The 27,523-nt window shown below is 46.2% G+C and overlaps 2 protein-coding genes and 1 pseudogene across 3 annotated transcripts in view; 2 read left to right on the forward strand and 1 right to left on the reverse strand.

The window, feature by feature from the left end:
• The first annotated feature begins 4,328 nt into the window (after nucleotides 1-4,328).
• Cdip1 (cell death inducing p53 target 1) lies at nucleotides 4,329-7,647 on the forward strand. Its single transcript, XM_032914334.1, has 4 exons — nucleotides 4,329-4,469; nucleotides 4,711-4,866; nucleotides 5,481-5,754; nucleotides 5,851-7,647. The coding sequence occupies exons 1-4, from the start codon at nucleotides 4,385-4,387 to the stop codon at nucleotides 5,960-5,962; spliced, it is 627 nt and encodes a 208-aa protein (XP_032770225.1). The 5' UTR covers nucleotides 4,329-4,384; the 3' UTR covers nucleotides 5,963-7,647.
• Nucleotides 7,648-7,744: 97 nt separating this feature from the next.
• Hmox2 (heme oxygenase 2) overlaps nucleotides 7,745-27,523 on the reverse strand; it is a 30,932-nt gene continuing 11,153 nt past the window's right edge. For both annotated transcript variants that reach the window (XM_032914332.1, XM_032914333.1), the window contains exons 2-6: nucleotides 11,736-11,854; nucleotides 10,653-10,770; nucleotides 9,481-9,972; nucleotides 8,669-8,795; nucleotides 7,745-8,579 (exon numbers count right to left, since the gene is read on the reverse strand). In XM_032914332.1, coding sequence (XP_032770223.1) covers nucleotides 8,452-8,579; nucleotides 8,669-8,795; nucleotides 9,481-9,972; nucleotides 10,653-10,770; nucleotides 11,736-11,818 — 948 coding nt within the window. In that variant the 5' untranslated portion in view covers nucleotides 11,819-11,854 and the 3' untranslated portion in view covers nucleotides 7,745-8,451. The remainder of the gene's footprint in view (nucleotides 8,580-8,668; nucleotides 8,796-9,480; nucleotides 9,973-10,652; nucleotides 10,771-11,735; nucleotides 11,855-27,523) is intronic.
• LOC116910465 lies at nucleotides 14,644-15,854 on the forward strand (annotated as a pseudogene).

Here is a 27,523-nt window from a genome sequence, read left to right on the forward strand (position 1 = left end):
TGGCTTTATTTTGTGTTGAGGGTGTGCCACAGCACTGCATGGAGGTAAAGGACAACTCTGTTCTTCACTTTTTGTGGGTTCCAGGGTCAAACTCAGGCTCCAGGACTTGCATGGTGCACACTTTCACTCACAGAGCCATCTTCATGGCCCACTGGTTGACCAGCCACTGGTTGGGTAGGGTTTATCACATATATGCCTGGTGCCTGTGGATGTCAGAGGAGGGCACTAGATTCCCTAGAACTGAGTGGTTGTGAGCTACTGTGTGGATGCTAAGAACTGAACAAGGGCTCCTCACTGCTGGGCCATCTCTTTGACCCCTGGTTTGGATTTTTCGAGGCCGTGTCTTACTCTGTAGCTCAGTTTACTTCACGTTTACAGCCGTCTTCCTGCCACAAAACCCAGGTGAGCCACTGTGTTGCCACTGTTAAGTTGTGTTCTGTTGGTGAGTATTAATTGGAATTTTGGAAACTTAATCTGCCACTGTAAGCTCAATATTTATTTATTTATTTTTGGTGGTGGGATTGAATCTAGGACCTTGCACATGTAAGGAAATTGCTCTCCCTGAGCTACAGCCTTAGCCTTGAACTACTTTTTATTTACTGTCCTGGAACTGGCTTTGCCTACTGAGTGCTGGGATTAAAGGCTCGCACTACTACTGCACAGTCAAACTAACTTTAAAATTCTTTATTAAGTATGTAAGAGATATTTTCTAATATTGTATTGGAAGATAATCCAATTGAAGTCCTTGATAATCTGGTATAAAGTCCACAGAACAAGAGTTTGGAGAACCATTGGTCTTGTAGACCTGGAAAGAGTCATGTCAGAAAGTCCCTCTGAGCCTTGTCCTCTCTGTCACCTTTTGCCTCATCCCCTCAGTACTTGTCTTCAGTCCTGTGAGAATTTGTGTACAGAGCTGACCCAGCTGATTGCCCCAATATGTCTCAAGATGCAAAATTCCCCTTTCTCCTCCTGGACTTGGTAGAATGCCTGCTCACCGGCACTCTGGGAAACAGAAAGACCATGGGAGTGTGTTGGTTACCCTCTGTTGCAGTGTGTAGGACAGTTTCAACCAGAGAGTTAAGTTTGCCTTCAGCCCCTACAGCTGTGCTGTCACCCCACTCCGGGGTCCTGTATCAGCAGACAGGCTGCTAGGCGCTCTCTGCCTTGGCTTTAAGTCAACTGCACTGCATAATGAATAGTTGAGAGCCAAGCAGAATGCCGAAGGCAGCTCTCAGGCCCCTGAGGCCTCGTACTTGAAACTTCTCTGGGAAGCAAGAGACACAGGAAAGCGACTGAACCTGGCACCAAGAATCCATGCTCCATTTCTTTCTCACTTTCCATTCCAGTGATTTTTTTGGCAGTTTGTTGTAGTGAAACACCATAACCAAAAGCAACTTGGAGAGGAAGGGGTTACTTTAGTTACAGCTTACAGGTTATAGTGTATCACCACCAAGGGACATCAGGACAGGAGTTCAAGGGGAAACCTTAAAAAAACAAACAAAACGAAAAGCACTACTTACTGGTCTGCTGCCAGACTCACAGGGTTACTACTGCCCAAGGTTATTGCGGCCACTCCTACATCAGTTAGAAATGAAGACTTACTGAAGGTCAGTCTTACAGAGGCAGTTTTTCAGTTGAGGTTCTTGTTTCCCAGTGTGCAGGTTGACAAGATTAGCTACCATATCAGGCAGTACTGCCGTCAGGGTCCTATTTTGGAATCATGTGCTTTTCCAGGTACAGCCATGTGCTACATAATGTCTTGGTGAATGATGAGTTGCATGTACAACAGGATCCCATCAGATCTTTTTCCTAGCCATTTTAGTTTCTATAATGTGTGGTATTTATACTACATTGAATTGCTGAGTAATTTATTTGTAAGAATGCTTTCCCACTGTTAATTATGTTTGGTGCTTTTAATATGGTAATGGAGCTTTAGGCTGTCACCGAGGTGTAACTGCAGAGCCTCCTCCCCATGGGTGTCCTAGAGATTGGGATGTGCCCGGGCCTGGGGAAGGGAGGAGGTTTCTCATACAGGAAGGGAAGGACTCCTGACATGCTAAGGTCCTGGACTTGAGGCCAGGTGTCTGGCTCCAGATCTCCTTGCTGTCCATTCTGTTTACTGGACACAAGGCCACTCCTTTCTTCTCTGGGGGGCAGGAAATGGAGGTCTGGTGCTTTGCAGATTGGGGGGTTTTATTTGTTTTTGCCCCCTTGTAGCTGAATCATATTCCACGTGGCCTGGGTTAGGGGTTGGGGTAATAAAGCAATTTTGCTTGATTCCATGGCTCTGTAGTGTTCCTAAGTTATGGTAGGCATCTCAGAATGTCAGTTCCATCCTTGTTTCTGCGAAAATCCCCATCTGGAGTTCTTCAGAGAAACAAGCCCAGGCTGGTGGGTAAGTGTGGCCAAGCAGAGGTAGAGTACGCAGCTCCCTGGCAGAGCTTCCTACAGAGTGAGGGGAAGCCAGGCAGGGTTGTACTGCGGGTCTCCTTCTGGTCGTTACTTGGAATAAGCAGCACTCACAGCAGCTGAATGAAATGCTCATGGCATTATCTATAGGTTGGAGCTGTGAAATGTGAGGGTGGCTTTGTAGAGTGGTAGTCCTGTAATCTGAAGTAGTGGACCTGTTTCTGGAAGCCTCAGATGTGGGCCTGCCTAAGGAAAGATGGGCTGAAGCTGTAGTTGGGTGTGGCAGAGCAGTAACTTCCTGCACAGGGCACAAAGGGTGTTAGGCTATATTGATCATGAATGGAGTTTCTCAAACTTGTATTAAAATTTGTCTTAGGATTTTATTGCTGTGAAGAGATACCATGACCACAGCTCTTAGGACAGTTAATTGGGGCTGGCTTATAGTTTTAGGGGTTTAGTTAATTATCGTCAGGATGGGAAGCATGGCAGCGTGCAGGCAGACATGGTGCTGGAGAAGGGGCTGAGAGTTCCACATCTTGATCTGGGAACTGGACTGTACAACTGGACATGGCTTGAGCACATATGAGATCTCAAAGCCTGCCTCCACAGTGACACACTTCCTCCAATAAGGCCACACTTCCTATAATTGCTACTCTCTTCAGACATTCAAACACTAGTCTATGGGGACCATTCCTATTCAAATCACCACAAAATTGACCCCAAAGCTTGGATCTGATCCCTCTGCCCCTGATTTGTTAAACTTAGGAAGCCAAGTTGTCCTGGTGTGTGCCTATATAATTCTAGCACATGGTAGGCTAGGCAGGAGGATAAAGAGTTAGAGGCCAGACTAGACTACACAGTGGGACTCTTATTTCAAAGGGGGAAAAAATTGAAGTGGCTTGGTACTTCTGTGTTTAGACTTACTGTAAGGGCTCTAGGCTTTGCTAGAAATGCCGTTTTTACTGAACATACCATAGTACTGGAGTTTTTCTATTTGTTACCGCTTTTCAGTTAATAAAAGGCAGCCCCACTTCAAAATGCTACTAATGACTAAATCTTTTATTTTAAATAGAGTGAAGGCAAGACCTGAGTGTGTCTGCTTCTCCACTAATGCAGTATGGCAGGCTCCAAACATTTGATGAAAGGAATAAAACATTGTTTCTTTTGACTGTCTCTTTCCTTTTCATACCTCCCAAGCAAAACTGGAGACAAACCAGTGCCAGACACGAACCCACAGCTGACTCCTTTTCCTTCCTATCAGGCATGGGAATTGGATCTGTAGGTGGAGAGTGGTGGGCACACAGGATTCAGCAGCTGTGCCTGGGGAGTGGAGTGGTTAAGCTGTGAGTAAGCATGGGGGAACAGCTTACCTGGAAGCCTATGGTTAAAGGTGTTGCTTTCTCTCTTTCCCTGAAATAGCCTCCTAGATCTGTCTCAGCTGAATTACTGTCACCCGTTTCCATTCTGTGTGCACCAGAAATCTGGGGTAAGAAATCACCCCTTTCCAAACCATGTTGCAGCCTGTGATAGAAGTTTGCCCCTCCATGGCTCAGTTAAGAGTTGGGAAACTGTAGCCAGGGTTAGATTCCCAGACAGGATTGCTGGGCCTTGTCATCAGAGTTCTGTCCTTTCCCTCCAGCTTCCAAAGAAATGTGGATGACCATGGAGCAGTATAAAGGATGATAGCTCTGGTGGGTTGTCCCTGGCAGAGGTAGAGTATCCCAAGTGTCAGAGGGAGCTCAGTGGTCGCTGATGCTCCCACGGGCACTGCTGGATCTGGCCACCAACCTGATCCTTCTCACACGTTTGAGGAGAGGAATGGTGGAAGGACTCAGGCACTTGAATTTGAGCCAGGGAATCACTGAGGAGCCAGAGAAAACCCGTGCTCGGGTTGATGGGCTTCTGAAGGTGGATGGTCACACAGCAAGGAGCTAAATTTGTTTCTCCTCCAGATCCAGGAGTATCAACAGCAAAGATGTCTAATGAGCCACCCCCTCCTTATCCAGGAGGTCCTACAGCCCCACTACTGGAGGAAAAAAGTGGAGCCCCACCTACCCCAGGTAAGGATGTTAAACTGACATTGGTAGAGGTCTGTGTAAGGTCCATAAATGGGACTGCTGGGCCAGTACCGTGTCATCGGCCCTTAAGGGTCTTTCCTGACCTCTGCTTTCTGGGGTCATTGCCACAGCTCTCAATTCTAAGTGAAGTTGAGGCTTTCCAAATCCTGCTTCAGGGCCCCCCTGTGTCCCGCTTGTGTGGAGATCAGCTGAGCAAATCTTCCTTCTGCCCATCTCTATCCAGGCCGAACCTCTCCAGCTGTGATGCAGCCACCACCAGGCATGCCACTGCCCTCTGCTGACATTGCCCCCCCGCCCTATGAGCCGCCTGGCCATCCAGTGCCTCAGCCTGGCTTCGTGCCCCCCCACATGAATGCAGATGGCACCTACATGCCTGCAGGTGAGTTCATTATGGAAAGTCATCAGTCATTTCATATACATTGAAAGTGGTAGTTAGAAGGAACTTAGCATCCATCGAGCAAGGTCACAGTGGTTCATGCTGAGGAATGTGGTATGGTGGGAGCTTTGATAGGGGTGTAGGGGTGATTTCCCTATTAAGGACAGAAGCCCCCAGTGGAGGCCTGGACCCAGTAGCTCACTGGCACTACACTTGGGCCCAAAGTGTGTGGTTCCTGCAGTATCTGGGGTTAGGTTGTGTTGTCTTTGGTGTTTCAAACATTGACTTGCAAAAGAAGCCTTATGTGCTTGAGAGGAATGATACTTTCCTTCTTTCTTAAGCCCCATCCTTGCAGGCAGAACAGTCTTGGCAGGCCAGAGTCATGGAAGTGGAGTTGAGCTATGCTCCTAGCTTTCTGCCACATCTGTCTGTCTTGGTCTCAATGTGGTAGGGATCAAATGGGTCATTATAACAGTCACCTCGAGCCAAGGCTTCTTCCTGCCGACACTCTGGCCCTCTTGGGGAAGACAGCAAAAAGCTGTGGGTTGTGCTTTGAGTGTTGGGATCATAGGTTCTGAGTTTTCCCAGCTCAGTGACCTCTCTGTGTGTTGTTCCAGGTTTCTACCCTCCTCCAGGCCCTCACCCACCTATGGGCTATTATCCACCAGGACCCTACCCACCAGGGTCCTACCCTGGCCCCGGGGGCCACACAGCCACAGTATTGGTCCCATCAGGGGCAGCCACCACGGTGACAGTACTGCAGGGAGAGATCTTTGAAGGCGCCCCAGTGCAGACAGTGTGTCCTCACTGCCAGCAGGCCATTACCACCAAGATCTCCTACGAGATAGGCCTGATGAACTTTGTGCTGGGTTTCTTCTGCTGCTTCATGGGGTAGGTGTGGGGCACTGGTGAGTGGTTGGTACTGCTGGGGCTCTATATGCTGCCTGAGCCTCCTCAGGACTCAGCCTGTCTCTGTCTTCAATTCAGGTGTGACCTGGGCTGCTGCTTGATCCCCTGCCTCATCAATGACTTCAAGGATGTGACGCACACATGTCCCAGCTGCAAAGCCTACATCTGCACATACAAGCGCTTGTGCTAACGGAGCCAGACTTGGACTCCCCCGCCTATCAGTCTGGCCCCATGTGCTTTGCTCCCCATGCTCAGTGGTTATTACTCCCCAAACCCCACTTAACGGTTGGAAGTTTTGCCACTGTACCCTGGAAATCCTGTCCTCACCTTGCCCTTCCCTGAGCATCCGACTCTTCCAGCAAAATTCTGTTGGATTGAAGGCCAAGGGCCAGTGGGTGGCATGGGGGTGGCACTGATCCTGTGTGTTGCTTGGACATTTGCAATTCAGAAGATAAGCTAGAGTGGCTCTCTTACTGGGGTCCTCATTTCTCCTTTCTGTGTAAATAGACGGTCCAGGCTGGTCCTTATTCTTCCTGGGACCAAAAGCACCCAGAGGCATCAACAGGCCCCCCAGACTAGGGCCTACAGTGAGGATCGTGCCTGGAACCACAGTTCCTGACCTGCTGGAATGAAGTCAGGGTGTCATCTAAAGTTAAGTGGACCCAAGCAAGACAGGGTCTTATGGTTTAAGTGGGGTTTGTTGTCTCGGGTACCAAGATAGGGAAAGAAATGAAGACTGCTAACCCTGGACCTCAGAACTCTCAGGTATGGAGACACCCAAGAGCTGCCTGGTATAAGGCAGAGAGGATGCTGGGCTATTTAAAGCTCTGGTAATGAACAACTTGCCCCTGTCCTCACCTAGCTTCTTTGAGTCAGTCAGTATGTAGATCTCCTTTCTGGCCACACCTCTATGAGCCCCTCTATTTTCTGGGGCCGGAAGGAATGAATGCCCATGAGCCTGTCCTGTCTACTTCTGTCTCTGTGCTATGTAGGTGCAACTTCTGCCTGGTGGTTTGCTGACATGGCAGGTCAGAAGCACCTCCTTGTTAGTTCATTGGTCTCTGGAGTAAGTGCCAGCCTTTTTGCCATAGTTGACTTGCTTCCATATTGGAGCTCCTCAGTAGGAACAGCTGTGGCACCGGAGACCAGGAAAGAAGTCACAAGTGGTGGGAGTATCCTAGGGACATGAGTCGTGCCCAGGGTGTAAGCCCAAACCTGTCCATTTCTTGAATGGTCTGTGAATATGCCCATGTGGACGCTGTATCCTGCTGCTGTCCCTCTCTGGTCTCACACACTGCATGGCCTCCTGTCACTGTGAACTGTGGCCTGGTCCCAGTTTGTAGTTTCATTAAATTGGCCCTTTCACTCCCCTGCCCTGGGCCTCTGCTGTCTTGCCTGGCTTCCTTCTTTTCTGAGAGACAGGGTGGGACTACAGGTAGTCAGTCTAGTGGCAGGCAGGAGCCTGGGCCTGGGAAACAACACATTCAAGAACCCAATTACACCAAACCAGAATTATATATAGACCTGCCCTGGGGGAACCGAGCTGTTCTGGGCCAGGGCATTGGTTTCTATCGTTGCATAATTAGATGTCCAGGCTTCTGAGCCTGCAAATTGGAGCCCTGTCCTAGCTTAGTGACCTCCTAACCTATAGCTATTGCTCTTTTGTCCTTAAAGAAGACAGCACTACTGGACTAAGACCTTATATCTGAAGATGACACACTGAAGTCTCGGCACTCAGTTCTTGGTAAAATCAATCTTCTGAACTGTGAAGGTGGTGAGCTCAAGTCTTTTTGAGTTTCCCTGCTGTTCTACCATTTTTTTCACACAAAGACTTTTATAGGAATAGATTCCTATTAATAAAGACATTTAACTTCACATTTCTATTTTAGACCATGAATTGCTTAAATTTAAGTATGTGCTTTTGAAATAAGAAACCTCAAAGAATTTGAGTTAGAAAAATCACAGGTCCAAGCAGATGTTAAGGATCTTTTATGGTGTTTAGCATGAATACAAGGAAATAGAAGGTGCTAGGAAGTGGGCAAGGAGTGTCATCAAAGAGGATGTCCATTGGTATGCAACATGCCACTGTTTCTGAGGACTCTGTACTGTCCCAGGAAGGAGGGGAGTGTGTGGAGTTTGTTTTTAGAGTGCTGTGGCAGGTGTACTGTCAGTGGAGACAGACCAGGCTAACAAGACTTCTTGGGGAGATCCTGGTTATGCAGGATAAGCTCTGTAGGCTTTGAGGCAGGAATACACAGCTTCTACTCCAAAAGGCCTGGAAAACTGACCCATCAGCTGGCATGACCCTTTTCCACAAAACCTGGGTGTGTGGGCAGCTCACTCCCAGCGTGGCAATGACTATTCCAAGTACTGCTAAGAAAACAGTGTACCCAGGCCTCCCAAATGGCAAACGTCCTGGAGCACTGCCAGATGAGAAGTCCATGACTGAACTGCAGTAGGGCACTGGCTGTTAACAGAGCGACAGCCGTTGCCTGGTGTGCACCTGGTTGGCAGAGAAGATGCTGGCAGGCAGAGGTGCTAGTGTCTGGCTTTTATTGGTTGCTTGTTTTCTCAAACCCAGCATTAAAAAAGTCACCTGAGGTGGTAGTTTTGGGCAGAGGTGGAGATGGGGATGGAAGAGGTCACTTGGGACAGGATGCAAACAACATGACAGGTCCTTCACATGTAGTACCAGGCCAAGAGTCCAGCTACCAAGGCCACACTGGCAGCCAGAATGAGCTGCAGGCTAGGCTTCCTCAGCACAGCCATGGCTGTCCGGAAGGGGCAGTTGCTGCCTCCCAGGGTACCTGCATGCAGCACAACATAAGACATGACATCAGTGTAGGGCAATCATATACCTGTTCCCAGAAATGTTAGTTGAGGACCCACAACCTACCTTTGTCTGGCTGAGCAGCATAAAAGGGGCATTTACGTACATCTCCTTTCCCATCATGTACTGGGAGCCCATCCTCCAGGGTTTCTTTTGTTAGCATGGAGCCAGCCTGGTCCAGTTCACTGAATATCTGAGGGGCAAAAACAATCATCAGAGGCTATCCCTAAACTAGGGAGACTCAGAATTTACACTCTACAGATCACCCACGGAGAAGCTAGAGTCCAGAGACACCTGATCAGGACTGAAAACCAGATGAACATCATCAAGCCAGAAAAGTGAACACCACCCTGCACATCCTAGTGGGAGCTCAGGTGGCTGCTGCTAAGGACTCTGCTTGAGTGCCCACAGCTATTCTCTCCCAACACTGAGGTACTGGGGACAGAAATGGCTTCTGTAAGATCAGCCCTACCTGAGACTTGTAAAACCTCTTTATTCTACTTCCCAATGAATCTGCCTCCATATTAAGTGATATTTTTATATCAATATTTGCTACAAAATGAAGAAACTCTCCATTCCTCATCCTAATATCCTGTGGTAAGATAGAGGGAAATAGATCTATTTCAGACCTTTCAAATGCTGGGGCTTTGCCCTTTCCAGCACTAGTCATGGCCTCCAGCCAGGCCTCCTGGGAGCCATCCACTGCTCCATGATCCCTGATGGCTAACTGGTTCCCTCACTTTTTTCTAGGGCATGTAGGAACTCATTTGTCACACTACCAATAGCCTCTCAAGAAACCTCTGGCTTTGCCTCTCCTACGCATGCATCCAAGGTTATAACCGCATGGGTCAGGTTCCATGGTCAGTGCCCAGTAATACCTGCATATTATATTCAAAGGCTTTGTTGGCCTCCTCCACAATCCTCTCTTTGGTCTTCATACTCAGGTCCAAGGCATTCATCCTGGCACGGTAGAACTGCTTGAATTGCTGGGCATTGTCCACATGCTCGAACAGGTAGAACCGGGTCCCTTCCCCAGTGCTGGGGAGCTTTAGTGCCCGCTGAGCCACCTTCTTCAGCACCTGGCCTCCCGAAAGGTCCCCCATGTAACGAGTGTAAGCATGGGCCACCAGCAGCTCCGGCTCGTTCTGTCCTACATAGTGAATCCGATCCACATACTTCTGGGCAGCCTCGGAGCACTTCACCTGCTCCTCCCAGTTTTCACCAAAGAAATACTCCATGTCCTTGATCAGTGCTTCCTTCCGGTGTAGTTCCGTGGGGAAATATAAGGGGGCGAAGGCTGGGTGGTCCTTGTTGCGATCCATTTCCTCCTCAAGGGCTGAGTATGTGAAGTAAAGTGCAGTGGTGGCCAGCTGTGAGTGTGATGGAAGATTGTGGGAGAGAGCTATAAGCCAGCAGCCGCTCTACAACCCACTAAGCTTTGTTTTGTTTCTTTAAAGATTATTTTATTTATAAGCACACACACACACACACATATATATATATATATATATGTGCTTTATCTGCATGCCAAAAGAGGGCATCAGATCCCATTACAGATGGTTGTGAGCCACTATGTGGTTCCTAGGAATCGAACCAGGACCTCTGGAAGAGCAGTCAGTGCTCTTAACCACTGAGCCAACTCTCCAGTCCCCACCACCATCACCACCAGTTTTAAGAGTAGCTCAAGACAAAAGCCACTTGTCCAGTTCCCAAAGATCCACCTGTGGTCCTTTTTAAATATATTTAACTACTTAATACACCTAGGAAGCTTCTAGTGAATATTTGCCAATATATTTTTGTTACTCCGTCTAGGCTAGAATAGGCTTAACACCAGGAAAACAAATATATGGCTGGGCATAGTGGATGGGATATATATATATCCATCCATCCATATATCCATCCAGACTGTCTCCAAGAAAAAGTAGAAAAGACCCAGCAGCTTCTTCCTAGAGTGGTTGCATGACAACTTCCTCAACTGACTAAAGCCACCCCACTTCCCACCCCTTATTAAAGATTAGAACCCAACCCCATCTGACTGAGGGGCACAAACCTTAAATAGCTCCTTCTTAATGTTTCCTTTCAAGAAGTCTTTGACAAACTGGGTATTTTCTGCCCGGTCATGTGCTTCCTTGGTCCCTTCCTTCAGGAGCTCAGAAAGGTCTGCCATTCTGTGGGAGATGAATTTTGGGTGAGACAGTAGCCCTTTCCAGTTCTCCAGAAAAGACTAAAAGGCCCATGATGGAGCCAAGAAGCAGGAGCTGCTCAGACACTATTCCAGTCCAGTGTGAGTAACAGCCTGTCAGTGAGCACAGGGCAAGATAGGACACTCTTGACACAAGAGCTCAGTGGACAAGACACTTACTCTGGTCTCCTCAAGAGTGCTTGCATTGGTGTCTGTTAGCAAGCACCCAAATAAATGACGCTTTGCTTTGTAGCCACCTAGTGGCTGAAGAACCAATACTTAAATTAATCTATCCCAGAAAGCGCTGCCTTCCTCCTGGATGCTGTGTGGATGGGCCTAGGTGTGGGAAGATGAGGGAGTCGAGAGACAGACCACGATCTTGGTCGGTTTCTTTTTCTTTTTGTCTTTGAGACGGGGTTTCTGTGTAGCTCTGGCTGTCCTGGAACTCACTCTGTAGACCAGGATGGCCTTGAACTCAGAGATCCACCTGCTTCTGCCTCCCAGTTTTGTATTTAACAGAATTACACAGGATAAAGTTACATCAATAAATGGATAAGGAAGAAAAGTATCATCATAAGGACAATGGAACCTAGGAAGGGCTCCTGTGTATTCACACACTCCATCTGTTAGAATGAGAAAAATCTGGTTCTCTTGTGGTCTAGTCTCTACAGTATTTTATTTTTTTAGGAAATTATTCTGTATCACCCCACATCCTAAGAACTGGTTTATTAGCAAATATAGTAAGATATAGGAAATAACTTAGCCAATGACAGGACTCTAATGAGAAGCTAAGGAAATTGTGCAGCAGGGCCCAGTAACCAAACATCTATACAGCTCAGTGCTGACGACCATTCCCTTGTAGCACCAGACTGAACCAAGCACGATGACAGGGGTCAGGACAGGTGCTGAGCGAGGCCTCCTGACAGGCAGCAGCCAGCTGCCATCACTCACTTGGTATGGTTTTCCTTTTCTGGTGCCGTAGAGGAGTTCTCTGACTCATCGACGCCCTCCGAGGTCTCCACCTCTGAAGACATTGTTGCTGAGTTGTTTGTGCTGCCCTCACTTCGGTCCTGTACAGACACAAGGAACTGATGACTGCATAACCTTTTCTCATTTAAGCCAATGTAACAGACACCCCTGCACCTCAAAATTCTGCCATTGCGGGAGCATTTCAGAACATGGACAGATCTGAAGATGGACAGGGGTTATAATAATGCTTTTGTTCTTGGGCAATACACACTGGCATTCGGAGGTACATGGGATGCTGTCTGCAACTACTGTCAGCACGTAAGCTGTATGTGGGGATGTGAGGCAAGGCAAAAGTGCCAACACAGTATGGCTAAAAGGGGTACAAAAGTTCTTTGCACTAGACTTACCTTTTTTTCTGCGTGTTTGAGATTATACATAAATAAAAAGCTACCAAAGACATAAAAGAAAGCTACATTTAAAAAAAAAGATAAAAGGTTCAGGAGCTCTCAGCTTAGTAAGCAATGCAAAGCCTCCATTTTACCACACAGTTCGTTCTATCTGTGTGGCTGCCAGGTGACAGGAATGAGAACAGTACTGACCAGAATCTAGTTAGGCCAGGCTATGTCTGACAGCTCCACTGTAGAACAGGACAACCCATTAAGTCGCCCAGCAAACTGTCCCCCCGCCTAGTCTGTGCTCTGCTGGTGCAGGGAATAATAAGCCAGCTGATTAATTCCCATGCCTGCTTCAAGGCTGAGCTTTCGTCAACAAGGGAAGTACAATCCCATAACATGATGACACCATCCTCCATCCCTGGAGACGGCTACTCTGGCGGTATATACAGGGGGCGCCCACTCAGGGAACTTTCTAGAAGAGCAGTGTGGCACAACAGCACCAACTAAGAAAGTCATTCATAAAGACAAGAATTCCAGCTCTGGAGCCTTATCTGGCTAAACTGGGCCAAGGAAAACACAATTTTCTACCTCAATTAGCACTTACTTATTGAGCATTTTCCACAAGGGAGACAATTAGGTGCCCATAAAGTGGGAGTGTATGTAGCTCAGGCTAAAGTGCTTGGCTAACATGTGTGAGACCTTTGGTTCAAATGTCTAGCACTGTGGAAAACTCCCTTGAAGCCAGGCAGTGATGGCACCTGCTTTTAATCCCAGTCCTTGGGAGGCAGAAGCAGATAGATCTCTGAGTTTGAGGCAGCCTGTCTACAGAGCAAGTTCCAGGACAGTAAAGAGTACACAGAGAAACCTTGCCCCTACCCCCACCCCCCAAAAAAAAGGAAGAAAAGGAAAAGAAAAAAAGAAAAAGCCAAGATCCTTGGAAAGGGAGAAAACAAAAACAAAATATACCATAAAACTTATCTCCCCTACAGAATCACATTAGTACATCGTCTAGGGACCCAGCTGCCATCTTTGGGTTTTTAGGGTATGTGTGTGTTTTGCTCAGCACAGTCCTCAGTTTTTAAAAAAAATTTAAGCGGATTTCTTTTAACCTAATATATACCTATTTTACCTGCATGTATTTCTGTGTCATGTGCATGCCTGGTGTCCAGAAAAGTCAAAAGATGGTGTAGAGAATGCCTTGGAACTAGAGTTACAGATGGTTGTGAGCCACTGTGTGGGTGTTGAGAACTGAACCCTAGTTCTTTATAAGATATAAGAGCACTAAGTATTCTTAACCGAGCCATCTCTCCAGCCCCTTCAATTTTTTTTTTTTAACACACATCCTGCACTTCCTAAGCCTTTTCTGAAATAGATCTATAGCCCAAACTAAACTTGTGTTAATCCTAATGCCTCAGCCTCCTGAGTACTGGATTACAGACATGTGCCAACGAGCTGGGTCTTCTACTTGCATTCCGATTGAGGTTTAATGAAACTTACAACTTAGTACAAGACAACATTTGCTTGACTCCAAAGCATACATACTTCAGAACTATGGGACACAACTGCCCATCAGAATGTAAAGGCAGATGGCCATCAAATATGGAGGAGGCTTCTAGAAGAACCGTCAACCACGCAAGGGCTCAGAGTTGGGAATGTGGTGCAGCAGATTAAGGTAGTGCAAGGCTGCCGTGCCATGTTTCCTCAGGAATGGCTGAGGCAAGCTTTGTCAGGTGTAGGATGACTCCTACATGGGCCTTCTAAGGGTTTGCAAAGAATTAATGTGGATTTACAGAAGCAAGAGGATCACTGCAACTTCAAGGCCAGATCTATAAGGCTAAGTCTATAACGAGTTCCAGCCCATTAGGGCTATCTACTAATGTTATGCCCAGAAGTGTTCGTGAATCCCAAAGACACCAAGGGGCCATTTCCAATGCAATCACATTAAGGTCTCTTTATTACAAGCTTGGGCTTGGGCTCTCCTTCAACCCAACCCTGACATAGCACGATGGGAAGGGGGTGTTCAGCCTGGCAAGCACCTACAGGTAGGTGTCCTGAAGTAAGACTGAACAATCACAAATGGTCTCACAAAGAAACAATCAGACTGATCTTTGATTAACTGTTGCTAGGGAGTAACTCTGGGGTATGGGCCAATGACAGGCCATGAGGTCCGCCCTGGAATTTGAGAGCAGCTTGGGTTCAGCTGCAGGTCGAGTTCTCAGTTTGTTTTTTTTTTTTCTTTTAAGATGGAGGCCGGTCCCAAGACAGAGTAGGTTTGGCCTCTCATTAAGACCATGAAAACAAACAAACAAAAAACCAAATGCACAAAGAAAGGGCAGGAAAGAAGGTGGGGTGGGGGAGGAGCAGTGAAAGTTGAGGGAGGCTATGCCCCACACCTCTGAGGACCCTAATAGACAAGAAATGTTTCTGGTCTCTCAGTGACAGATAGCAACAAGGCAAAGAGAGTACCATGATGAGAGCCCCGGTTACTCAGAAGAGTACAATGCGGTAAAGTGTCCCAGAGCTTCTAAGCTGCACTGTGACACCTTAGAATTGCAGATCCCCTGCTTTTCAAAGTACAGCATGACAATGGCAGGGACAAGCGCAGTCACAAAGGTTACCGTGCAGTGAGGTAGATAAAAGAGTAAAGTAATACTAATGTAATTTATCACTTCAATAGTTCTGTGAATGATACTTGCACCCCAATTATTACAGTGGACAGCAGTGACTAAATATAGTCGCTGTTTTATCTGGGACTAAGTGCTCATTCCGGGAGTGCAATTTTCTTGAACAACAAGGCCCTTTTCATCTTTTAAAAATACAAAAGAAGAGCAGTGTGAAGAAGCAGCGAGGATGACCCCGGAACAGACCAAACCCGTGCGCCGCTGTAAACCCGTGCTCAGCGCCAACGTCCCCTGCCACCGCCATGCCCAAAAGAAAGGCTGAAGGGGACGCTAAAGGAGACAAAGCCAAGATGAAGGAGGAGCCACAGGGATCTGCAAGGTGGGTCTGCTAAACCTGCTCCTCCAAAGCCACAGCCCAGGCCTAAAACGGCCCTGCAGAGAAGGGAGAGAAGGGGAGAGCTGATGCCGGTAACCATGCGGACAACAGAGATGCCAACACAGACCAGGCACAGAAAGCTGAAGGTGCTGGAGAGGCTAAGGGATGTGTGTGCATTTTTGATAACTCTGTACTTCTGGTGACTGCACAGTTTGAAATACTATTTTTTATCAAGTTTTATAAAAATGCAGAATTGTTTTACTTTTTTTTTTTTTTTTAACTATATTGTTAGCACACGGAACACTTCATTGTTGGGGGTGGGGGGAAGGATTGTGTGTCACCAACAAAATATCACCCAAGCTGAATTGAGGACAGAAAACCCCTTTCCCTGATAATTTCAAAAGGTTCCTGTTGGCTTCCAGGAGAGACGTCCTGGTCTTGCGTAGGTAGCCACCAAGGCCTTGTGGTCTCTGGAAACTCTAAATTCATCTCTATATCCTGTTCCCTCCCCCTGTACCATCAACACAGACTTAATTCCCTTAAAACCAGAGACCTGTTGGAGCCTCACCCCCAAAATTGGTTTTCTAGTCTATTGGGTGACATGGACTTTGCAGTGACTTCGAGTGTTCTCGGAAGAGCACTAGTTCCTTTTGTAAAAGACTGTGGATCTTCAGATTCTGCCATGTTCAGTTCCTGACAATCAGGGTCGGCTTGTGGAAAGTTATTAAATGTCAACCCTCTAAGCTACTTCCCTTTTTTTTTTTTTTTTTTTTTTTTTTTTTTTTTTCGGAGCTGAGGACCAACAGGGCCTTGCGCTTGCTAGGCAAGCGCTCTACCACTGAGCTAAATCCCCAACCCTGCTACTTCCCTTTTCAAAGCACTGAATGAAGACTTCATTGGGTTTTATAGTGGATTTCTGATTTTGGTAGACTATACAAGAAGGGAATTTGGAAGTTCCTGTATATGGTTGACTGTCTGCCCATGTCTTGCCTGAAATACCATGATTGTTTATGAAAAGCATCTTTAATAAAGCTGGTTATGGTTAAAAAAAAATACAAAAGAAAAGTAAGAGTTGGCTTTCATTGGTACCCAATCACTATTTTCACATTCTGAGCACTTAATTTGTGTGTGTCAGCCCCCACCCCGAGCCATCCTCACATACATCCTTTTCAATTTTACCATCTGCCAGCCCCTACTTCAGTCTTCACAGCCAGTAAAATGGCTACAGCTGTCTTTTCAACTATTTAGCTCCAGGACACGGAACACTGGGCTTTCTAGAAATCCTTGCTGATGTTAAACAAAACACTCTCTAAACTAGGTAGGGAGGGAGGGAGGGAGGGAGGAAGGGAGGGAGGGAGAGAGGAAGGAGTATACTGGCGAATGCCTGTAATCCTAGTACTTTGGGAGTAAAGACAGGAGTTCAAGATTATCCCTGGCTAAATAAAGTTCAAGGCCTACAAAAGGGTAGGGACGGAGGAAAGGAGTTAAATATATCAACAGTATGTATCCTACCTTGAGATTGAAAATAGCCTGAGCTATATAGTAGGGTCTAGCCATGTAGCTCAGGCTATGCTATTTCCTTCCTTCCTTCCTTCCTTCCTTCCTTCCTTCCTTCCTTCCTTCCTTCCTTCCTTCTTTCTTTCTTTCTTTCTTTCTTTCTTTCTTTCTTTCTTTCTTTCTTTCTTTCTTTCTTTCTTTCAGAGAGAGGGTCTTACTCTGTAGCTCTGGCCATCCTGGAACCATGTAGACCAGCCTGACCTTGAACTCACAGAGATCTATTTGCCTGTCCTTTAAAGGTAGCCCAGATGACTTTCAATCTCAATCCTCCAGCCTCACTTCAGCCTACTAGATCACAGGCACGTATCACCACATCTAGTTTACAATATGTAATTTTAAAACAATAAAATAATACTAATAACCTGCTGTCTGTCATTTTAAGTTTTCTAAACTCCAAGTACAATTTACTTATTTATTTCCCTTTGAAGAATACTGAGTCCTTAAAGGGTCTGAAAGCTCCCTTCCTGGGAAGGCTCAGTATCACTTTCAACCAACATAGTCTACTGCTAAGGGAAACAACCTGTGTCCATTCCTCAAGTGAGTAACCATATAGGGTAACACTAAGAGGCTACCTTGCCCCAGTAGAAACAATTATCTTCAACCTCTGAAAAGCTACATATCCAAATCCTCTGCTGATGTGTTTACTCTAGGATATACTCCTTTAAAATTGCTCATAGCAATCTGTACAATCATAATATACAGTCACACTAGAAAGGATAAATCACAGTCAAACAGCCAAGGACACTAAGCTCCCCAAAGGACATTAAACAGCAGAGGGCTAGCACAGCTATGGCAAGCTGACTAAGCTGTGGTTGTGCACACACACACACACACATGAAAAAGCCAAACCGCTGACCACAACTCTCTAACAGCATACTGCAGGGCCGGGGTGTGGTGTGGAGGTGCACCTCGTGCCCAGCCTGGACTGCATCAGCATGTAAGCACGTCACTGCTGACAGGAAACGGGAAAGCTCTTCAGTCCTGCTTTCTGTTGGACAGCTTAGCCAACTGGTTGTCTCTTTTATGAAGCGTGGTTCTATTAGGAAGAAAAAAAGGGTAGGACACAAATACAAGGAAGGAAAGGGTAAAGAGGAAACCCAGATAGGAATTGGATGGTGTAAGCAAACTAGTTAAGATATGTCCTCAACTAGTCAACAAGGAAGTCAGTCCTTGGCCCTTCTGCTATCACAAGTTCCAGAAAGGTCACTTCTGTGCCCCCTCCCCCTTTAAAACACTGACTGCTACTCCACTCACATTCTCAGACTGCCAGCTGTTTTTCCAATCAGCTGCTGTTTCATGCTAACACCTGAATGAGTGAAGCAGCAAGTTCCATTCACAGAAGCTTCCAGAAGAGGTTCCTAGAGACCCACCTAGCAGATAGAACATCCACCTCAAAGACACCACGACTTTCTGAAATAACATGTTATTCAAAGAAACTCTCCTTCGTGGAGACTAGCTCCAAAAGCTTCACAAGGCTGGGTAATTCAGAGCACTGCTGCTAGGCAGAAATGTAACCTAAGGACTATATCATGGTTCATTTCTCATCTGATGATCTAAGAATAATAAAGACTTCTTGTATTCATTCTATACTGAAGGAAAGGAGCAGGTTGCAGACCACGGAAAAGGACTGTCAGAGTGACCTGCTCCCTGGAATGAGACAATGCTGTAAGCCTGACTCATTAAGTAGTGGCACCCAGCAACAATGAGTTTATGTCCACAGTACAAGTCACCGTTATTCTCCATATGGGAAGGGAGGCTAAGTGGCTGTTGTAAGCATTCCTCACCAAGACTTGATCGTAATTCCCTCTGAATAGATTTCTGCTCAGTATCAGACTTATCAACATTGTGAATCCCTGCCTGCTTCCTAGAAGGCTGACTACAGTTCAAGATTTCACTCCTATATAGAACTGGCACCATCTTGCCCTATGTAACCACCCCCAGTTAAACAAGAAGCTTTCTACCCAGCAGACGAAGACTTCCCTCAGACTCAGTTTAACAGCACACCTCAGAGCCTCCAATCTCCATTAGAACAGTTACAATGTACACAGAGAATGCACTGGAAATACAAGCTAAATGAGAGTTATGTGTTGAGTGTGTAATTGGGTGCCATGACTCTAAATTGGCCAGTATAAGATTTGATTTTAACTTTTTACCTGGTTCTTTGTTCTCTTTAATGGAAACCCAGCTTATCTTCAAGAGTGGAAAGTGCAGCTTGACCCCGCATAAAGGGCCTGATCTTTAGGGATAAAAATATTTAGGTCTGAGTAGCTCTTGGCACTGTATGAGTCAATTTCCTGAAAGCTGAGTCTCCTCATTCATAAAACAGACCAAGAAAAACTGCTTTACCTTCTCAGATATGCTGTGAGGACTACAGTGAGACGCCTTACATGAAAAGACTGTGTGAGATAAATGTAATGCTGCCTCAACTGTGGGTCTCTTACTGAGAAGTGTGGTAAGGATTCACTGGGAAAGCCCTGGGTTTCACCCCCCACTAGGGTGTGTAACCTGGGCCCAGTAGCATAAGCCAACATGTCGGACTCAAGGCAGGAGGACCAGAGGTTCAAGGTCATCCTTGGATACACAAGAGTTCAAGGCCAGCCTGGGATACATGAGACCTGTTCCCAAACAACTCAAAAACTAAGAAATAGCAACTGGACAACTGTGAAACAATGAGGAAAGAAGTATGAGAAATTCAGCCAATTCATATGATTCTGGACAAGTCATATCAGAAAACTCAGCCCTTCTGTGGCATGTGGGGAAATGGCAATGCCTTGTTCTTTTCACGGGTAAACATGTGACCAAGACAGGACAGAATGCCCACACTCAATGGCATTCTTTGGGCCAGCTCGGCTCGGTTGTGAGCTCTGTGTTGGATGCTGGGAACAACAGACAGGTAAATCGGTTCTAACCTAACAAGACATTTGATAACAGGGGCCTCGCAACACCCTGTGGAAACCACATTATCTCAGTAACTCAGCAGTTTCTGAGTTTCTATAATAAATGGCCCAGAGGTCTCTGAACTCTAGCAGTCATTCCCCAGGAAACCTAATAAATACGTAAGTTTCACTCTTTTTACATAAATTTCACTCTTTCTTCATTTGATTTGTTGAAGTTCAACCCTGCAGTTCACTGAACAGATGACTATTAGCCTCTTGATAAAGAGCAAGATCAGACAGGAAATCTTAAGTAAAGACCCAGTGACGAAAAACTTTAGTCTGATTCATGAAACACACCCTTGTAAATCTGGCTAAGTAGCAAGAAAGCTAGGTTAGTCCTTAGCAGAACATTTTCTAGTATTCTTGAGGTCCTATATTTCTCCCCAGTGCTGGGGAGAAAAATCAGGGTATAGTGGCGCACCCTTGTCATCTTAAAACTGGGGCAAGGGGGAGTGAGGCAGTTCAAGGCCAGCCTAAGCGGCACAGTGAAACCTAATCTCAAAAAATAGTAACGAAAACAAAAGCGCCAGCCTTTTATAAACCTCAATAAGTGACATCAGCTCAGGATGTCTAAGTCTCCTTTCAGAAACATTTTTTCAGTTGAGGAAGACAGGTGCCCTCATCTCTAGCATGTCCAAATACAACTGCATGAGCAGTCAAAACTCCACGGATGCAATGGTAAACACACACACAGAGGAGGACCTGGAACTGAGTGCTGAGGTAAATTAAGAGACCCGGTTGTTAGGTTTCAGACTTGGAACAAATGACTGAGATGCCGATTTAATACACATCAAAGCAGACCTTGCCCCAGGCTCTCTCAACAATCCCTTTGCCCCATCCTGTTACAGGGTCCTCCTTGGCTGGCCTACCCTGAACTCTCCAGCTCAGGGTGCTGGGCTCCTTTCCCCTATATAATCCAACCACTCTGGTTACAAGCTTGGTCTCCTGGCTGCTGCACCTGGTTCTATCCTCCCCATCCCCCTCTCTTCTCCTCCCCCTTTCTCACATGGCTCAGCTCAGTCTGGTCAGGTCCACTCTGGATCTCCCAGGTGTCCCTGCCTCTAACTACACTCTCCCACAAATCTCTAATAAACTTTCCCTTCCACCATACCTAGATGCACTCATATTCCTTTCCTTTTTCCTTTTTTCCCTCAATCGTTTGGTGCTGAAACCCAGGACCAGTAATGTTTCCTTTTCTTCCCTTTTTATTCTTTCACTGGTTACACAGCCTTTCTATTTGCCCAGCATATGTGAGACACTGAGCTTACTTATCATCACAAACCAGGGGGGAGGGAGGGGCGGAGTGTAGGCATTCCTACAATAAATGAAATCAACAGCATACTCCTCCTGCTCCCTACATGTATGTTAAAGTACCGTGTATGTGTGTGTGTGTGTGTGTGTGTGTGTGTGTGTGTGTGTGATTCATTCCCTCATTAGGCCACTTCCTCTTCCTGAGGCTGACTACCAACTTCCACCTATCAAAATATTGAAGTCCAGTAATCAAAACCTTCTTGGCTCACTAAATTAACATGCTCAGTTAAAATTAAACACCTCATCCTAACACGATTTGCCTATGAGCTACATCTGTGTCCTCTCTATCCAGAGGCTGTCTTTTGTCCCCCATGACAAATATCCCTTCCCCCTCTCTCTTCTCCTCATCCTCTCTCCTATCTTTGTCTCTTATCCCTAGACCTCTAGGGCAAACACATCTCTGTGCTGAGAACCTGGTCTTGGGGTGTCCTGAGCTGATAGTGGTCCCTACAAGAATCACATTTCTAGTTGGAGGGAAAAAGTCAGCAATTAAGATGGCTCCAAAATGCAAACCCAGCTCCCAGATACTTTCCTCTCCAGTAACACTAAAAAGCCTTAGAAACTATTCTCCTGTAGGGCAAAACACAGAGGACCACAGGCCATAGCATGACAGATCTGGGCATTCCATCAGTGTTGAGCAGTTCCACTAACTATAAAAAACTAAAATCAGGGTTGGGATTTAGCTCAGTGGTAGAGCGCTTGCCTAGCATAGCGTTTAAGGCCCAGGTTTGTCCCCAGCTAAAAAAAAAAAAAAAAAAAAACCAAAAACCTAAAATCAACAGGCTGAAGGGATGGTTCACTAACAGGGTAAGAGCACTGGCTACCCTTCCAGAGGACCCAGGTTCAATTCCCAGCACCTACCTAGCAGCTCACAACTGACTGAAAGTTCCAGGGGACCTGGCCCTCTCACATAGGCATACATGCAGGTGGAATACCAATGCACATAAAAATAAATCTTAAAGAGAAAGAATGCTAAAATGAAACAATCGCAGAGGCCTGGCGTTGTTTCCTTAGTCTACTTTAAGAGAGGGGAAGGACGGGACTAAAATTTGATTTGGTTGGGCTATGGCTCAGCTGTACAGTGTTTGCCCAGCATAGACAAAGTCCTGGGTTAAATCCCCAGCACTGCATATACGGAGCATGCTGGTACAGTCTGGTATGTAATCCTAGCACTCTGGAGGGAGAGGCCGGAAGACCAAAACTTCAAGGTCATTCTTGGCTACAAAGTAGATAAGAGGCCAGCTTTGGCTACATGAAACACCTAACAGTCAAGTTGGAACTAAACCCGAGTCATTCAGAAGGTAAGAGGCTCTTCCTGTGTCCCCAACAGTTTTCACTGGTTCACACGTGTGAGTTAGTGTGGTGGTATTACCACACACTCCAGGCTACACAGAAACTGAGGTACAGCTGCCTGTACTACACTGTATTTATTCCTACAGGAAGGTAATAAACTATAGTTTGTTTCAGGATGAAAAGCATGACCCTATGATTTCTGAGATATAAATGCTTTGCTGGGGGCTGAGGACACAGCTTGGTGGGTAAAAACCAACAAGGACCTGCATTCAGATCTGCATGACCCACATAGAAACAGTGGCATATCTATAGCTTCAGTTCTGAGGGTGAGGAGAAAGGCAGATCCCTGGAGCTCACTAACCAGCCAGCTAACCACATCAATGAGCCACAAATTTAGTGAGAAAACCTGTTTCAACAACTAAGGTGGAGACCCAAGGACTGAGCAAGGCACCCAGTATTGACCTCTGGTCTCCATATGTGCTTGCAGGCACGCGGGCATGCACACACACACACACACACACACACACACACACACACACACACACACACACACAGAGTTGTTACTTCCTGTCTCTCAAACACCTACCTTGGCTCATTCAAATTATATAATCCAAGATGACTGCTCCTTGGTAAGGCCAACTTTGCTAAGAGGGCAACCCAAGGTGGTCCAAAAGGGGGAGATGGCACACCCCAACACTCCGTGCCTGGAGAGAAATAGCCAGACCTATCAGGCCTTAGTGGATAATAAAATCAGAGCTAACCAACACTAAAGAGGTCACAATAGGGTCTCCACATCTCTATAGCACTAGTTGCCATAGCGATTGAGAGAAACAGAAGATCTAGTTACAAGAATCACTCTAGAGTGGTGATTCTGAGAATGAGAACTCTCGGTGAGCTCCAGGGATCTCAGTGTGTATGCAGGGAGGTGGTGGTGAAGGCTTTTAATCCCAGTAGTTGGGAAACAGGCAGGCAGAGCTATGTGAGAGGGAGGGAGGGAGGGAACCCATCTTTGTGTCAACTGTGTAGTGATTACTTAAAAATCTAAGCAGTCCTACCTGCTTCTGAAAATGTATATATACTGATGGGGCTAGAGAGTGGTTAAGAGCACTTGCTCTCCTTACAGAGGGCCTGGGTTCATTTCTCAGTGCACACATGGTGGTTCACAACCATCTTTAACTCCAGTTCCAGGGGATCCAATGCCCTATTCTGAACCCCTGTGGGCACCAGGAATGTAAATGGTACACATACATATATACACACAAAACACATAAAACTAAAAAAAAAAAATGAATAAACCTAATTTTAAATTTTTTTAAGAAAATGTATGTTTGGAAATGGTAGGGTAAGAGGGGTGAGAGAAAAGTTCTGTAAGATCAGCAACTCTACAGGATAAGACTTTCATCAACTGGTACCTTTCATCTAGTTTTTGCAAGGCACAGTACATGCTTCCTAGGGCCCTACAGAGTATGGGATTATTCGAGACTTCCTAACAGTGACATTCCTGACAAGATCAAGTACTTCCAATGGCTGGTTTAGGTTTACACAGTTTGGTAGCTATGGCAGTAAAGAATAAAGCACAGCTGACGGATGGGAATAAAAGGGCTGAATTTCTTAGAACAGCCTATACCTGAGGGGCTGTCAGAACTGAACTTTCATCTCATACTTTTTCCAACCTTAATGAGCAAGGCACCAGGAGTCTCTAGGAGTGGGGGTCTTCAACTGTGTTCTCATCAAATAAGGGTTGATTTACATACAGACAACTATGGCCCACGGGAAGACACCCACGTACAGACTCATCAACTTTCTTCTATGACAAAAAGCTCTGGAGCTGCAGAGATGGTTCAGCAATTAAGAGCACAGACTGTTCTTGGTGAGAAATTGAATTCACTCTGTTCAGTGATTCACAACCACCAATAACTCTAGCTCCTGGGAATCTGACGCCCTCTCCTGGCCTCTGCAGGCACCACACCAACACTCAGATGTATACACACATAATTAAAAATAAGATGCGGGGCAGTGGTGGTGAGAGCCTTTAATGCCAGCACTTGGGAAGCACAAGCAGGTGGATCTCTGTGAGTTTGAGGCCAACCTGGACTCCAGAGTAAATCCCAGGACAGCCAGAACTACACAGAGAAACCCTGTGTGTGTGTGATGATGTGGGTGGGTAGGTGACTGAGTGGGTTTAAAAACACTCAATGCAGACCAATATACAGGAATGTACTTTAATCCAATCAACCTTTTTTTTTTTTTTGCTGAGGACTGAAATCAGAACCTTATGTATATAAGACAACCATCCTATCAAATGATCTATGTATCGTCAAATTTTTAAGATAAATTCATAATCATCCACTTTTAGCATAAAGTACTTGTAATATACCTCATAATAATATTTAAAAATTAAAAAAAAAACAAAACCCAATAGTGACAGTGATTACTTAGCAGAACTTTGCACTAGGCTCCTCGATGTTACTTCCAAGGATTGAGAGGAAGAAGAAACAGCTGCTGCCATGCATTTACTTGATCTACATCAGAAATTTTGTGTTATTTTCCTAAGTAGTAGATTCCCAGATCATAGTCTCTCCAACCCCACAGCCATCGGCCACTTACATGAATGTGGTCTAGACTACTGATTTAGGTCACATTTCAGTGTTTGTATCACACTACACTATCCTACGGCCTAAAGACGGAGTCTCCTCCATCTGAAGTCTCTAGGAAATGAGTTCAGCAGCTCTAACAGCAGGCATATGCCCAGACACCTTCCTGCACAGCAGTCCACCATGTGTGCTATCACAACACACAAGAGGCCAGAGATGGGGTACTGAGAGATGAGCTCCCACAGATGGGGTACTGAGAGATGAGCTCCCACAGATGGGGTACTGAGAGATGAGCTCCCACAGATGGGGTACTGAGAGATGAGCTCCCACAGATGGGGTACTGAGAGATGAGCTCCCACAGATGGGGTACAGATGGGGTACTGAGAGATGAGCTCACACAGATGGGGTACTGAGAGATGAGCTCACACAGATGGGGTACTGAGAGATGAGCTCACACAGATGGGGTACTGAGAGAGATGAGCTCCCACAGATGGGGTACTGAGAGATGAGCTCCCACAGATGGGGTACTGAGAGATGAGCTCACACAGATGGGGGTACTGAGATGGGGATGGGGTACTGAGAGATGAGCTCACACAGATGGGGGGGGATACTGAGAGATGAGCTCCACACATGGGGATGGGGTACCACAGATGGGGATTGAGAGATGAGCTCACACAGATGGGGTACTGAGAGAGATGAGCTCACACAGATGGGGTACTGAGAGATGAGCTCACACAGATGAGAGATCCCACAGATGATGGGGTACTGAGAGATGAGCTCCTATTGATGGGGTACTGAGAGATGAGCTCCCACAGATGGGGTACTGAGAGATGAGCTCACACAGATGGGGTACTGAGAGATGAGCTCCCACAGATGGGGTACTGAGAGATGATGAGCTCCCACAGATGGGGTACTGAGAGATGAGCTCACACAAATGGGGTACTAGAGAGATGAGCTCACACAAATGGGGTACTAGAGAGATGAGCTCACACAAATGGGGTACTAGAGAGATCAGCCTCAACAATATCAAGCACTTGACAAAAGCTAACTGAGATCGGTCAACAACAGAGAAGCCTACTGGCTACACCAGACAAGAGGCATCACAAGGATGTGGCTATAGTTAAAGCACAAGCTTTCAATGCTCACAATCAGGAGCAAACCCTGGTTCTGTCACAAGCAAGCTTATGTGACAGAACACAAGACTGGAACATCTACTTAATTTAATTTCTCTAAGTTTCTACTCTTTGTAGTAACAATTCTGCAAGATAGTTAGGAAAAATTAAATGAGTCTAGAACTGTCAAACCGCAGAGGATGACTGCATACATACACCTGTAATCCCAAAACTCAGAATGCTGAAACAGAAAGACAGGAGTCTGAGGCCAGCTGGAGAGAGTCTGTCCCAAAATAACATAGGTGCAACAACAGTAGTGAGGAAGCTGAAGCAAGAGGATTGCCACAAATCTAGGGCCAGCCTGGTTTACATAGTGTGTTCTAGGCAAAAAATGAGGGATATAGCCACGTGGTGATGGTACACACCTTTTAATGCCAGCTCTTAGGAGGCAGAGGCAGGAGAACTGTGAGTTGAGGCCAGCTTGGTCTCTAGAGCAAATTCCAGGACAGCCGTGAATACACAGAGAGAACCCTGTCTGGGGTGGAGGTGGGCAGAGGGGAAGAACCTTTAATAGTAAGAACCAGACTCTGGATAATGCCCAAAGAGAAGACTTATGAATCCCACATATGTAGGCTGATGTCAGGCGATACATGATTGGACAGTAGAGAGTCGGGGACAAAGTTTTTGTAAGGCAGGAGAGAGGAGGAAGGAGAGAGATCAAGATGGGAGTCTGGAGGAGGGTGGCTCAGATTTAAGTGAACTAGGTCAATTTTATCTTGTCTAGGTGGGCGGTTTATATCGTTATGAACTGGCAGTGAATTTATTGTGTGTATGAATTGTGGATTGAGAATTTAACATGTAAATCTGTTTCTGGGACTTTGATTCTACAGGGCTAAAGAGGGCAGTGTGTGAAAGAAATGGCCGAGAGGCAGTTGGAACACGAGGATCTGGCTCTGTTGCCCTCGAGGAGTGAGAATGTGAAAGGGCCCACAGAACGAGGTAGGTGTGTGCGTGCAAGCGTGCGTGCGTGCGTGCTTGGAGTCAGTGGATCCAGCTCTCGGGAACTGATAGCAAATGATCTTTTTAATTGTTTTTCCTTTTTCTTTCTTTCTTTCTTTTTTTTTTGGAGCTGGGGACCGAACCCAGGGCCTTGCGCTTCCTAGGCAAGCGCTCTACCACTGAGCTAAATCCCCAACCCCTGATCTTTTTAATTGTTACCACACGCACGCATACATTGTCATCCTTAAGTCTTTCAATTTCAGCCCCAGGTCACACTTTGAACAATTTAAACAAAGACAGGAAACGGCAAGTCTGGCTACTTGGACAGATGGGATATCTGCACAGTAAAGATATCACCAGAATTGTATCCAGATATTGCCAGAATTATATCTTTTTCTTTTCCCGCCCACACCCTATATCTTTTTAAAAATAGTCAGTACTCTTAACCACTGAGACATCTCTCTAGCTCCCGGATTTATTTCTTAAGTACACCACTTGGAAGCAAGGAAGGAAGGAAGGAAGGAAGAGAGGGAGGAAGGAAGAGAGGGAGGGAGGGAGGGAGGGAGGGAGGGAGGG

The sequence above is a fragment of the Rattus rattus genome, chromosome 9 (assembly GCF_011064425.1).
Source record: "Rattus rattus isolate New Zealand chromosome 9, Rrattus_CSIRO_v1, whole genome shotgun sequence".
Classification (NCBI taxonomy): domain Eukaryota; kingdom Metazoa; phylum Chordata; class Mammalia; order Rodentia; family Muridae; genus Rattus; species Rattus rattus.